Genomic DNA, 13,995 nt, shown 5'->3' with positions numbered 1-13,995 from the left:
TATGCTATTTGTTTGGGTCATTTAAAAAACAAGGGGCCTTTTTTTTTTCCGAGGCCTTAGGCGGCTGCTTTTTCTTCTTAAAGGCTTACACGGCCCTGCCCGCGACGTACATATAGTACATTTCCTTGCCCCCTACAGCGAGTAGTTTACCTTCTCCAAACTCAATCCTATAACATAAGGGCTAAGAACCTTGGGTTGCCAAGCACACAAGTCCGGTACCAATTGAACTACTTAAGCGTTGAGTTTGGTGACACTCGGACGTTACACGAATCAAAAGAGCTGTAATTGCAATTGTAATGCACTTGTTGTTACAGTCGAAATCTCAATTACGGACCACAATTTAGCTATAGCGGAATGTGAACAAAACATTATTTTAACTGCGCCATACTCCCTTGGAATTGGAGATTAGGACCCCCCACTGATCTTGGAACAAATCACAATAAAAATAAAGCAAAGCTATTCACTTTGTCCTGGCACATTACCCACAAAAAAAAACATTCTGCCCATCTGTTTTGCTTTATTTGATTGAAGAATATTTTCCAAATTGCCTTTGTATCTTTACAATCTTTCACGAGAGGGGGAAAAAGATACAAGTTTACTAGCTTTCTTCATGGCACATGGATCAAACGCTTTAACTTTTGAATGGGCCAAGAAAGCAGATAAAAGCAAATAGGGAACATTGGGATCTGGTGCAACAGAGTTAGGACTATTCAAGTACGACTATGATTGGAACCTGAAGCTGTGATGAAATACTAGTAAAATTGTGATGACATAACCCAAAGATTCATCAATTAGATAAGGTGTTTGAATTCACGGTAAAAACACAATTCGACAATCCAATATCTTTATCCTGTAACTTCTCTTCTCTATGAAACAAAACATGCTGAAATGTGCCTTTGATGATTTTAAGAAATATTTAGCGTCGACAGCAATGACTATTCCTCTTGTTATAGGTGTTCATACTAGACGGTGAACAACTAGTTGCGAAATGAGATTCATTCTTATGGACCATGATTGAACCTTCAATCACATTGTTAGGAAATGAGGTAAGCAACCACCGCGCTACACCGTGTCACCTCGTGGCTTAACAAATCAATCTCTTGACAGAAAAACAGTAAGCTTCTGTCAATTGTTGATATTCTAGTAGGGATAATTCTTGGTCTTCATTTTGGTTTTATGTTAAACTAACATGCATACTGAATTGCAAAGGAGAAATGTCATCGTTGCCTAGCCAAGCCATTGCTATCCTAGAGCGCCACGCATTGTGTCATTTTCATAACGTAGAAAGTTCTATCATTTTTGCAGCATAAGTGTGTCAACCAAATAGTTGATGCTTGTAGCAGCTACTTTTCAATGTGCTTGAAACAGAAGCTGGGTCGACTTCAAGACAAGTTCTTATCAAAGCCTTGGCGTTTATTCAAAAACAGGAAGAAACAAGAGGCTGCGAGCCCAAAGAAGTTTGGCTAAGACCCTGCTGTTTGGGTGTTTGTAAATAATCGCAGTTAACAGAAAGTCAAAATCCACTTCTTTACCACCAAATTGGAACTTGGAAGCCATTTAACAGAAAAAAAAGTAGATGGAAACACAGAAGGAGATCTATATATTCCTCAACCCCAACCCACACTTGTTGGTTTGAAATTAGCAAATGATTTCATTGCATTTGCGACAGAAAAAACAATATTAAAAGCTAATATTGAAGAATAATAGCAGTGGTAAAGTGAATGCCAATTTGCCAATGGTATGTGAGTGATTTTGTTGTAGCCAAAACCGTACCCCAGATTAATATTTGAGAAAGTAAAATTCAGTAGGCAAAATTATGTAAATGCAATCAAAGGCAACGTTGCAAGATTTAGGAATGGGGTAAAAATCTATCAAATCATAACAGATTTCCTAAGATTCATGAGGCCTATTTCAACAGCTAGATACATCAGTTATTGCTTCCTTCCTCTTCCTCTCTTGGCTGGTTGTGCATCCGTTTGTTCTTTCCCAGTGACTTCAGATAGATCCACTGCAGAATTAGAATAAAAGTTCCATTACTTTTAAATAAAAAAAGCTCAAACTCATTCCAGTAGACAACATGAGACAATAACATAAATGTATCATCAATTTTACCATGGAGCTGTTACAAATTTTAAGCATGGAACCAAGAACCACTAGTTTACAATTGAAGAAGTTGGTAGTTCATGCTATTAACTCTAAGCACCGGTGAACATTATAGGCAAAAATTACGCACATACGATATTCACTAACACACACTCATGCATTAGGTTCTAGTTCTTACTTCTTATTCTTTCCCATGATTTCTATTTACTAGTATTACAGGGAAATAATTTTAAAATAGTATCTCATACAAATAGTCCAATATAGCCCTCTGCAAATAAGTGCCTAATTATATGCTGATCAACAAAGCATAACAAAAGACATTACCTTCTGGTCCCCGAGCCATCAAAGTAAAGAATATATTATTCAGTTTTTCCATCTTCTTAGCTTCTTGTGATTGGTCTGTCTTATACTTCAGACACTGGTCAAAAACAATAACAATCAACTTTAGGAACATTTATATGTGAGATGTGACTCAGACGGCAATGAGAAAAGGCGAATAAAAGATTTTGTACAAGTGCAAGTACTACGCTTACGCTTCATACAAGTGACAAAATTCATATTCTATATAAGACAAATGAAGTGTGAACTCATGACAATATTCATTGATGCAAGAAGTTACATCTTGCTTGCTTACAGTTATACATCCTCTTATAACCTAAAGAAGAAAAACTTTTGAAATGTGTAGCTTTCAATGGCCACCTATGAGGATTCTCAACTTGGTAAAGATAACTTCCTCTGATACGTCAGCAGAAAAGGATCATATCACAACCAACAATGATTGGTAACTTTTCATCCATCACAACTTTCCAAAGGCAAAAGGAATATAACGATTTATAGTGCACTGGTAAATCAGGGCCACAGAATTAATTCCTTTACCAGTGGAAATTCCTAAGGAAAGCATCATGCTGTCATAACAGGGCATAAGATGCATATAAATCTTAATTTTGTTGCTACAATGGGGTAACCTAAAGCCTAATCTGTCTTCTCTCTTCAGTTTATTAGTCAAATGAAGAGAAAAGAAAAATAAGCATCAAATGACCATCTAGTTACCATAATTTCCGGATTCTGTGTGTAACTACTCTTCTCATGTGGAGATTTTGAGGGAGGCAGGTGGAGCCACGCAGACAGGCTCCTTATGCACAAAATTCATAGTTATAGATTTTTGAAATAAAAAGTAAAAGTAGTAAATATAGAGATTCCTACACAGAGAAGCTAAACCATGGAAAATACTTTAACTGTTTAACTATTGTTCAAACATTATAATGACCCCCTATAACATGGATCAAAATCCTCTGTCCCTTAATCATGGCTCCTTCTCTGTCCATCCACTACTTGTTTGACACATCAATTATGAAGTCCATGTCAGCTTATCAAGTCACTAACACCTTAATTTTATCCCTCAAATCAAAGTTAGTTTTCCCTGCGCCTTTCACATCTAAGTCTTTCATTTCATTCCAATAAAGAAAACAGATCCCCGTTTAGAAATGGGCTCTCACCATCGTCTTCCTTCATTTATTCAGATCACGTTCCTTTCTCTCCCTGTGAATTTCCATGACCATGAACAGCACAGAAACACACACAAAACTAAACCCTTCTCTTCTTTCTCCCTCTCGGTCCATACTCAATTCCGAGCCTTAATCAATATTTTCTCAATCTCAACCAATAAATCTCTGTAGTTTTCAGTGAGGACTTCAATTAATAAATATTTATATTATTACATATTGTTTTGTGGAGATGAAGACGTGGATTAGTGTTATTCTCCAATGGTGATTTCCAAATAGCCTGAAAGTGCAGTGGTCGCCGACACTGTCCGTCATCGCAGGTTGTTTCTCCAACGGTGATTTCCATGCGTCGCAAACCCAATGCCTCCTCTGCCAGTGGGTTGTCCAATTCGTCGATGACAATTGAAGGTGAGAGTTCAAGTGAAGAGATGGCGATGGATCTTGATTCCGATGACTTCATCAGTTGCAACTAACAGAGTCGCTACCAATTCCAAATGTGTGACCATCGAATTCAACTTCTGCTAATTCCATTCTCCCTGCTAACTTTTTCCGATCATTGAATTTTAGTGTCTCTAAAAGAATTCTGGAAACTAGATTTCAGAAAGGAGACAGAGACAGGCTAGTTAATGAGACAGAAAACATTACAGTGTTAGCCACCCTCAGAAGCTGATGCGGATTTCATAATTGATCTGTCAAATAGTTTTGGAGCAAACAGAGAAAGGGGACACAATTGGGGGACATATGATTTGGAACCCTATATCATAACCTTGAACAAGCATGGAGTAAAAGCATTCATGTCATCCAAAAGACCACCTATGCTTTGATGTTTTATTTTCCATATATTGCATGCAATTACGTGATATCATGATAGCTCATGAAATTTGAAAATAAATAAATCAGCCATGCTCATGGCTAAACTAGCATCCCACAAAACCTTCAACTTTCATGCATCCTTATTAAGGATAACTCCGCCAACGAACAAATTATAGTATCCCACAGGGATGTCATTTCTAACTTTCTGCTATTGGATGCTATCCTGTATATTTCAACAATTGACAATTAACCCAAGGATGTAAAAATGGCATCAACCAACAATGACTTTCCAGCAATCATTTTGCTTGTCTAAAACGTATGGATACTAAATAAAAATGGCACAACTCCTCAACTGCAATATACATAAACTGAAACTCCGAAGATGACAGAGTTACAAGTTACCATAAGCATAAAGGACCATTGGTATTTAAAAAATCAAAAGGAAATATATGGAGAAGTATTAACAACTACAGCTTGTATGAAAGCTAACACCACTGCACACATTGATTGGCACCCTTAACTCAATTTGATAAGTAAACAACATCTCGCTAAGTAACTAACTAGGGTTCTATTGACCAAAATGAAGGAAAGTACCAACAATTTGGAATGTCAAACTTCAAATTCAAACCAATTTAGTGTTTCTCTACCTTTACCCTAAAAATCCATCACATTCCATAGTGAAAGAAACCACATTCACCCCAATGAACAAAAAATACAAAGGAATTATACGTACCTGCTTATTATCGGTGACCTTGAGTACCAATTTGCCATCACAATGCCTGTACTTCATGACATACCGCGTCTGCATCTCAAATTCAACACCACAATGATTTCAGATAGGGCAAACAATTTCGGAGTGTATAAACTACAAATTACGAACAAAATTGAAAAAATTGCAGAATCTGGTTGTGTTGATTTTTCTGTTACTACATTTTCTGTGCGATCAAACAGAAGCGAAATTGAAGAACAGAAAATTGAAAATTGAAAAAAAATTGAAAAACAAGGAGGAAGAAGATTACAGAATCAGGATCGGCGCGGTACAACTGAACGGTTCGATCCACGAACTCGTCCCAGGAAGTGATGTAAACCATTGCAGCTTGCGGCGATTGCTGGATCGATCGATGGATCGTTCACACGGAGAGGGTTTCGTTCGTTCGTGAAGCGCAGGGGAGAGTAGGATCCAGTGGTGTGGCACCCACCTTTGAATTTCAGTGGAATGAGTGACCCCACCTTAGATCCGTAGCTGAGTGTCTTCTGCTTCGTACACTAGACGCTAATCACTATGTCGTTTCAAGCTTCTCCGCATGAATATTGAGTTATTGACCTAAAACGATTTTGGTCACTAATTATATATAAAATTTTATATGAAATAATGTCAAAGAAAGTTAATAAAAAAAATGTCACTACGAAAATGAAATTTTGATATGGTGAACAAATAAAAAGTTATGTTATATCAATACATGTCATTGCAATTTCAAAAAAATAAAATAAAATATATGTCGGTGAAGCGGCAGGATTTGAATCCTAATGAGAGATAATTTGCACTAATTTACTAACAACTAAATCTGAAATTCTGATATGGTGAAAAAATAAAAGTTATGTTATATACTATTTATTTTTTTAGTATTTATTTTTATTATTATCTCTTAACACTGAAGCATGCTTATTAATATTTCTCTTATTGTAAAAATATATTCCACTGAAAATTTTATATAATTTTTTTCAGTCTTTTTTTAAACCAAAACAAAACAAGTTGCCGCTTTCTCTGTGTCCATGGTTTCGGCCACTGGCAGTGAAAGTCAACACGCGTGGCGTGGAGAATGAATATCCAAATATTCATATTACTATATTAGCATAGGAAGACATGTTGGTTGCAATGAAAATAACAATGAATATTCTAGAATCTGGATTAAATACCAAAAGCTTAGCAGCTTATGAACTCCAGCTAGAATATGAATAGGAAGAGAGTCGCTATTATTCATGTTGGTTACATAAGTGATAAGACATATAGAAAGAAAGGAGAAGCAAAGAGATAATAGGAGCTAAAATCGAATGGATTCAGTAGACCATGAGTCAACGCCAGAGGCAGGGAGAGAAGCAGAGGAGAGTGATATTGCAGAAGAAGGAGTGAGTGGTAAAGGAACGTGGAAGCACGCAGCTTTTCATGTTGCCACCACTATTGCCACCCCTGCTGCTTATGCTCCCTTGCCTTTTGCTCTTGCTTCTCTCGGTTGGCCTCTTGGTTAGTTCTATACTTCTGAACTAAGATCTATTGGTAGAGTTAGACGTAACCCCAATTTTAAAACCATTCTGATTTATTAGTGTTCTTGTTTAGTAAGTACTTAAGTGGTTATTTTGTGTGTACTTACGTGTTTGTGCATAATGTTTATTTTTAGGAAGAATTGATTCATTCATCTCAACATCTTGTAGTCTCTAATAAGTGCTTCTTACTGACTTCAGGTGAGTAGTTTGGTGAGTGCAACCCTAGCCACCTGGTACTCTAGCTTTTTGATCGCTTCTTTATGGAAATGGAATGGGGAGAAGCACCTTACCTATCGACATCTCGCACGCAGTATTTTTGGTTGGTATTATATGTAGATGTTGGTTTTAAGTTGTGCCAACACATATTGGTGCTAACGAATATCCAAACTGCATGCTAACGCCCGTTGCAGTTGTGCCAATAGATATGGACATATGGTATCGACGGATATCCAAACATAACCTAAATAGTCAAATGTTTCCTTTGCAGCTTTGTGCTTTCTGTAGTTCTTATTATCCATTACTGTAAGTTCTTAATTTATTATTAATGATTCTTGAAGGATTTTGGGGCTTCTGGTCTATTTCCTTTTTCCAGCAGGTAGCTTCTCTGGGAAATAACATTGCTATCCAGATTGCAGCTGGTAGCAGTCTTAAGGTTATGCACCTAACCAGGTTTTGTAGAGTAACAAGAAAAATACTATAAATGTTCAATAGTTTCTAGTCACCGTTTTTCCTATATCTTTTGCCCTTTCATTGGTATCATTTTTTATGGCTTAAAAAACATTTTTTTTTCCATTTTTGGTGTACAGGCAGTTTACAAGCACTATCACAAGGATGGAAAATTGACCCTGCAGCATTTCATTCTTTTCTTTGGAATGTTTGAGCTATTTCTCTCTCAGCTCCCTAATATTCACTCACTAAGATGGGTAAATGCACTGTGCACTTTCAGCACAATTGGCTTTGCTGGCACAGCAATTGGTGTTACCATTTACAATGGTAGGCTGGTGATGGATTTCATAAATTTTGGACATGATTGATTCCCCCTCTTCCTTTATTGGTGATGAATTATTTAGTTTTTTGTATTCCAACATCTATTTAGGGAAGAAGATTGACAGAACATCAGTAAGTTATAGTTTGCAGGGAAGTTCTGCTTCTAAGTCTTTCAAAGCCTTCAATGCCCTTGGGATCATTGCCTTTTCATTTGGTGATGCAATGCTTCCAGAGATACAGGTATCTAATGCTTCAGAATCTCTGATTTCTTGTTCCTTTTCTTCTTTTGTGTTCAGATAGTTGTACTTTGAAGCAAAAAGAAAACATTTAACTCTGAATTATAAAATGGCAACTTAGACACCTTATAACTCCTTTGCAGAATACAGTGAGAGAACCTGCAAAAAAGAATATGTACAAAAGCATAGCAGCAGCATACACTGTCATTGTTTTGACTTACTGGCAGTTGGCCTTCTCTGGATACTGGGCTTTTGGATCAGAAGTTCAACCTTATATTTTGGCTTCTTTGTCTGTTCCTGAATGGACTGTTGTTATGGCAAATTTATTTGCAGCTATTCAAATATGTGGATGCTTTCAGGTAGGTATCTGGCATTACAATACTCGAGTATTTTTTGGTTGAAACTACTTGTAGCCACCATTGTTCTTCCTTCTGTATGCTGAGTAGGGAAAAAGGGGAAGAGAGGTGAATGTGTTAGAGCTTTGAATTTTGAAATCATTCCAGTGCCCCTTGGTTAAACTTTTGGATGAGTTGGTTCTCGACTTCTTGATATACCTAGTATGAGAAGTCTAAGTGCATGTTTGAAAATTCTTATACAGTTTATTCTAAAGGAAAAATCAATATGGGAAATAAGTTTTTGTGAGTAACTTCTGAGTGTAAACTTGAGTTTGAGAAAAAAATACGCTGATCCAAACATGCTATAAACCAATCATAGGCAGGGTTTAAATATAATCTATTGTTGGAAAGGAAAACTACAGGGGATGAGGGTTTGGAAACTTTGTATACTCATGGAGAATTGGCACTTGCCTCTTCCTCAAAACCAGAAACAGTGGAGTTCAGATTCATCTGTGAAGACAACATGATAGATAACTAAAGTTGTAATCTTGGAATGCCTCGTTTCCCAAATGGTTTCCCTATGCCACGGTTCCCCAGTGAGCTCCCATGTCCAAATTTCAGAATTCTTGCCTCGATGATGGATTTCCCAAGGCTAACCTATGCAAATTTGGATGGAAAATAAGTTTTCAGGGAAAATCTCAAGTTGGAAGGGAAACTTGGTTTGCCATGGCATGCCTCGTTTCTCAAATGGTTTCCCTATGCCAAGGTGCCCCCATGAGCTCCCATGTCAAAATTTGAGAATTCTTGCCCCGAGGAAGGATTTCCCAAGGCTAACCTATGCAAATTTGGATGGAAAATGTGTATTCAAGGGAAAATCTCCAGTTGGACGGGAAACTTGGTTTGCCATGCCATGCCTTGTTTCCCAAATGGTTTCCCTATGCCAAGGTGCCGCCATGAGCTCCCATGTCAAAATTTGAGAATTTTTCCCTCATTGATAGATTTCCCAAGGCTAACCTATGCAAATTGGGGCGGATAATGAGTTTTTAGGGAAATATAAATGCCAAACTTAGGCTTTCTAGTTTATAGTAATTCCAGATGCATAAAAATCAAGTTGATAAGCTTAACTACGTGCATGTTTGGAAATACTTTTACAATTGATTCTGAAGCCAAAATTAATTCGGGGAGAAGCTTTTGTAAGTAGCTTCGGAGTACCGAGAAGCTGACTAAAACATGCTATATGAGCATTTTAACTTCGAATGCCCTTACTAATGAGCTTCTTACATCATTTGTCAGATATACTGCAGGCCAACATATACCTATTTTGAGGAAAGAATGAGGACCAGCAAATCTACCAGCCATTTTCCACTCAGAAATCACCTGGCAAGGCTTTCTTTTACTTCCATATACATGATCCTTGTTACTCTTATTGCTGCAGCTATGCCCTTCTTTGGAGATTTTGTGTCCATCTGCGGTGCAATCGGATTTACTCCCCTGGACTTTGTGTTCCCTGCTTTAGCATACCTTAAGGCTGGAAATATGGCCAAGAACTCCAAAATTGGTCTATTGATGAGGCCATTAAATATTTTAATAGCTACCTGGTTCTCAATCGTTGCTATCTTGGGTTGCATTGGTGCTGTCAGATTCATAGTGGAAGATATCAAGAACTACAAGTTCTTCCATGATATGTGAAAGATTTTGGACGTACTCCCCCCAAAAAAATTCTTTGAGTAAGTTATACTTCATTGAACTCAGATTCTACAAAAAAATTGTCCGAATCAACTTTAGTTCAGCTACTCAATTCTACATTTTACACCCTCATATTTCTAACGCACACATAAGACATTTCATCCTCTTGCTCAAAAGATTCGGAAGCAAAAAATTTGTTGATAATTTCACTGAACCGAGGATGAATAGGTCATGTGTCAGGGCCACAGTAACGTGATTTACTTACAAAATACCAATATGATATACAGCATTTTCTATTGCACCATTACTAGTACAGTAAATTTCACGGTAATCCATGAGGCTTATTGTTGTTGCACTAATCTCCTGATTTTGCAACTTTTTGGTTAAAAAAAGTTCAGGAGGGTTCGGTTTTGATTACCACCACAGATCAGGGCATGTCTTTGAGATTATAAGTCACTTATAGATCGCTCACTAACACAATCCTCACAATTACAACGAAAATTGAACACACAACATTACAAGAAAATATAATTTGTCCTTAGTAAATGAGTCGATGTGTAATTTGTTTACTATCAAACACTATTTATATTTTTACACCATTATAATAATTTTATGTGGGGATTAGTTAAACTCCTGAAATAAAGATAACTTTACATTTGGATTATGACTCGTTTGGTACATTGTATAGTATAAAGACTGATAGTATAAGACCTGATTGTATTAGGTTGATAGGATAAGACGTGATAAAATTTTAATACTATACAACGTTTGGTCATGAATTGTATAATTTGGTGGCGACACCGGTAGTGTGGTAGTGGTGGTATTGGTAAGGTGATGATGGTGGTGGTGACGACGGTGGTGATAGTAGTGGCGGTAGTGGCGATGGCGGCAGTGGTGGAGGGTGGTGTTAGTGGCGGAGGGTAGGGGCGGCGACAATGGTGGTATGAAGGTATCAATGATGGTGGCAGTGGTGGAGCATGGTGATGGCAGCGGCGACAGTGGTGGTGGGGATGGTGGTAGCTAGTGACGGATCCAGAAACTTTTAGTTGTGGGGGCAATATTTATAAATGTGTAACATTCAAAATATAATAATACTACACATTAGTCCTTAATGCAATACCATATTAATTCAACACCATATTAATTATATTTTAATGCAATATTACTCTTATTTAATTATAAAATAACATTGATTATAATCACTATCATTTTCCCTTAAAAAAATAATTTTTTTAAAGTTTTTATATTAAGAACCGAAGGAAGTAATACTGATGATAGTTTAAATAAAAATTAGAAATATTATTTAGAAGTTTTCAAATTCTAAAAAACATGTGTCTTTCAAAAAAAAATTCTAAAAATATGTGGTATTTTTTTTTTCACTCTTACATTAGTTCTTGTCCTACTTACTACCAATCTATCATATCAATATTTAGAGAAACAATTAGGGAATAAAAGTCAAATATATAATGGAGGAAAATTTGGAATAATGATTTACTAAATTATAAGTTAACGTTAAAATGAAAGCTAGAAGGATAGCAATTTAAAACATAAGTTAAAAAAAGAAATCATAACTATTAGTCCTGGATGAGTCATGGGGCAATTAAAGATGTGTGGGAGGAATTAATCAATTAGTATTATAGTTATTTAGTATATTATTATCTAACAATGGAAATCAAGTGGGGTCAAGTGCCCCCATGCACTACAATGTGCATCCGCCCCTGGTGGCAGCGATGATGGTGGAGGGTGGTGGCGGCGGTGGTGATAGAGGTGGTGGTGGCGGTGGTAGTAGTTGCGATAACGATGCCTAGAGCGTGGAGGTGGTGGCAGCAGCGATGGTGGTTGTGGCGACAATGGTGGTGGTAGTGGTGGAGGCAGTGGTGGTTGTGGTGGTGGCGGCAACGGTGGTGGCGGTAGTGATGGTGGCGGTGACGACGGTGGTGGTGGCAGCAGTGGTGGTGGTGGTGGATGGTGGTTGTGGTGGCAGCGACGGTGGTGGTGGTGACGGCGGCGACGATTGTGGTGGAGGGTGGTTTGATGGTGGTGGCGGTGGTGGCGATGGTGGCGGTAGTGACAGTGGTGGTGGTAGTGATGGAGGCGGTGGTGGAGGAGGGTGATTGTGGTGACAGTTGATTAAATATATTCAAGTAGCTTATACATTGCACTCTTGTCATGCCTTATCCATCATCTATAGGGTGAATTAAATAAGGCTTAATCCAGTTTTTGGTCCCCAACTTTTGTCATAAATATGGCTTTAGTCCCTCGCCGGAGTAAAGGTGGGGGTTGGTCCCCCGTTTTTGGCAAAATGATTGGTTTTGGACCTTCCGGCCGGTTGGGTAAACGTCAGAGCTCCGCCGGCTGATGTGGCACTTACCACGTCAATTAATGACGTCCTAGGTGGCTTTTTTTTCTTTTTCATTTAAATTCTATTAAAAATAAATTAGAACACAATTAACCCTACTAAAAATCTAAATATTCATTTTTCATTATCATATCTTAATCCTCTAGTACTTTCCTCATGTAACCAAAAGAATATCTTAATCCTCTAGCAACCAAACCCAAAAAAAGTAATTCATCTTCATCTTCTGGTTGGAATCTGGAAGCTTGAGATAATTCTAGAACAACCCTAACCCCCAATTTCCATGAAACCTAATCCCTAATTTTAAAAACCCAACTACAACCAAACACCATGACATAACAAAACCCAATTTATTCATCCTCCTGAACCCAGATTAAATACCAACCGAAACCTAAATTTAGATGTGGAAGTAGATTTGTTTTCATACCTCAGTTGATTGGGTCAAATTCAAGCAAGTGTCATAAGGAAGATAATAGTATGAAGTCAAACAGTCAAGGGAGATGTGTCATGTTTTTCACAGCACCGCCACTGTTGGAGAAAAATACATTAGCAGAAGCAAGTTCCTCCTCCTCTTCCTCTTCCTCGCCGAAGATTGAAAGTGGAATAGCTCCTTGAGGCTTTTTCGCCAGAGCGGCGGTGCCGTAGCTGTCGTTAACGTGTTTAGCAGCGAGATCCGAGGGGGGAACGACGAAAGGGTCAAAGGGTTTTGAATGGTGGTTAGAGGATGGAGTGGGTTGATTTAGAAACGACGCAAACTTGAAGTCACCGAAGGTCTCGTCATCTTCCTTTGACCCTTTCTTCAAATTCTATTCCACCACCCCAGAAACCCCAACCCATAACCCCCAATCTAGAGAAATCAGAAAACGAAAACCCAAACCTAAAACTCTCAATCCAGAGATTTTCAATTGATTGAGTGTGAAAAAAAGAAGAAGATGAACAGTGAAGCCATATTTATGACAAAAGTTGGGGACCAAAAACTGGATTAAGCCATTAAATAATCCATCATTTTGATGTATAAGAGGAGATTGATGTATAAGCTTATACAATACAATGTGACCACCAAACAATGGATAAATCCATAATATATTGTATAAATTTATACTATCATTCCTAATACAGCATACCAAATGAGCCCTTAGAAAAAGAGTTTAACTAGTGGTTTCGGTAAGAGCCTCATAAGTTTCTTCCACGTAGTTCATGTTCCCATTAGGGGTGTACAAGACCCGGCCCTACCCGCCAACTCGTCACGGCCCAAGCCTTTAGGGCCGGGTTGAGCCCGGCCCGATCATTAAAAGAGACCGGGTTCGGGTTGATCTTTGAGTTACCCGACTTCGGGTAGGGTCGGGTCCGGGTTGACACTCGGGTCACCCGGCCCATCCCATATATATATTTTATAAAATTTTAATTTGTTATAATGATTAAAATGTGATACATGGTGCTCAAATTTATCTTACCATGTAGATGAGATTAAAATGTCTAACATCTACCTTATGAATTAAATAATCGTTTGTCAAACTATGCACACTTTCATGTTCTAACAAGAGAAAATCATGTGTGTGTATTATGCATATGTGAGACAGGTGAAGAAATGATCAAACAAAATGTAAACCTCAAGTGCAATAGATTATGAAAGAATTGGATCCTTTCAAGTTATTTCTTCCAAAAAATAGTTCCAACTTATAACTCTTTTAGTATGTTGTTATCTTTAAATTTTA

The 13,995-nt window shown here is 37.7% G+C and overlaps 2 protein-coding genes across 4 annotated transcripts; one reads left to right on the top strand and one right to left on the bottom strand.

Moving 5' to 3' along the window:
* Positions 1-1,710: 1,710 nt before the first annotated feature.
* Positions 1,711-5,717, bottom strand: LOC130720889 (signal recognition particle 9 kDa protein). Its single transcript, XM_057571593.1, has 4 exons — positions 5,438-5,717; positions 5,152-5,220; positions 2,428-2,521; positions 1,711-2,008 (listed from the first exon to the last, which is right to left on the bottom strand). Exons 1-4 carry the CDS (start codon positions 5,507-5,509, stop codon positions 1,932-1,934), a joined length of 312 nt encoding a protein of 103 aa, XP_057427576.1. The 5' UTR covers positions 5,510-5,717; the 3' UTR covers positions 1,711-1,931.
* A 584-nt stretch (positions 5,718-6,301) lies between these two features.
* LOC130720388 (GABA transporter 1-like) lies at positions 6,302-10,224 on the top strand. 3 transcript variants are annotated; one of them, XM_057571024.1, is made up of 7 exons: positions 6,302-6,660; positions 6,879-6,999; positions 7,273-7,332; positions 7,487-7,673; positions 7,777-7,907; positions 8,047-8,262; positions 9,532-10,224. In XM_057571024.1, exons 2-7 carry the CDS (start codon positions 6,952-6,954, stop codon positions 9,925-9,927), a joined length of 1,038 nt encoding a protein of 345 aa, XP_057427007.1. In that variant the 5' UTR covers positions 6,302-6,660; positions 6,879-6,951; the 3' UTR covers positions 9,928-10,224. The 3 variants fall into 3 exon arrangements, with proteins under 3 accessions (XP_057427007.1, XP_057427006.1, XP_057427008.1); XM_057571023.1 differs by having other exon boundaries at positions 7,238-7,332; XM_057571025.1 differs by having other exon boundaries at positions 6,641-6,660; positions 6,879-7,115.
* The last annotated feature ends 3,771 nt before the right edge of the window (positions 10,225-13,995 follow it).

This window comes from Lotus japonicus, chromosome 5 (genome assembly GCF_012489685.1).
Source record: "Lotus japonicus ecotype B-129 chromosome 5, LjGifu_v1.2".
Taxonomy (NCBI): Eukaryota; Viridiplantae; Streptophyta; class Magnoliopsida; order Fabales; family Fabaceae; genus Lotus; species Lotus japonicus.
Note: the sequence above shows the minus strand (reverse complement) of the source record. Positions and strands in the feature narration are given on the sequence as shown.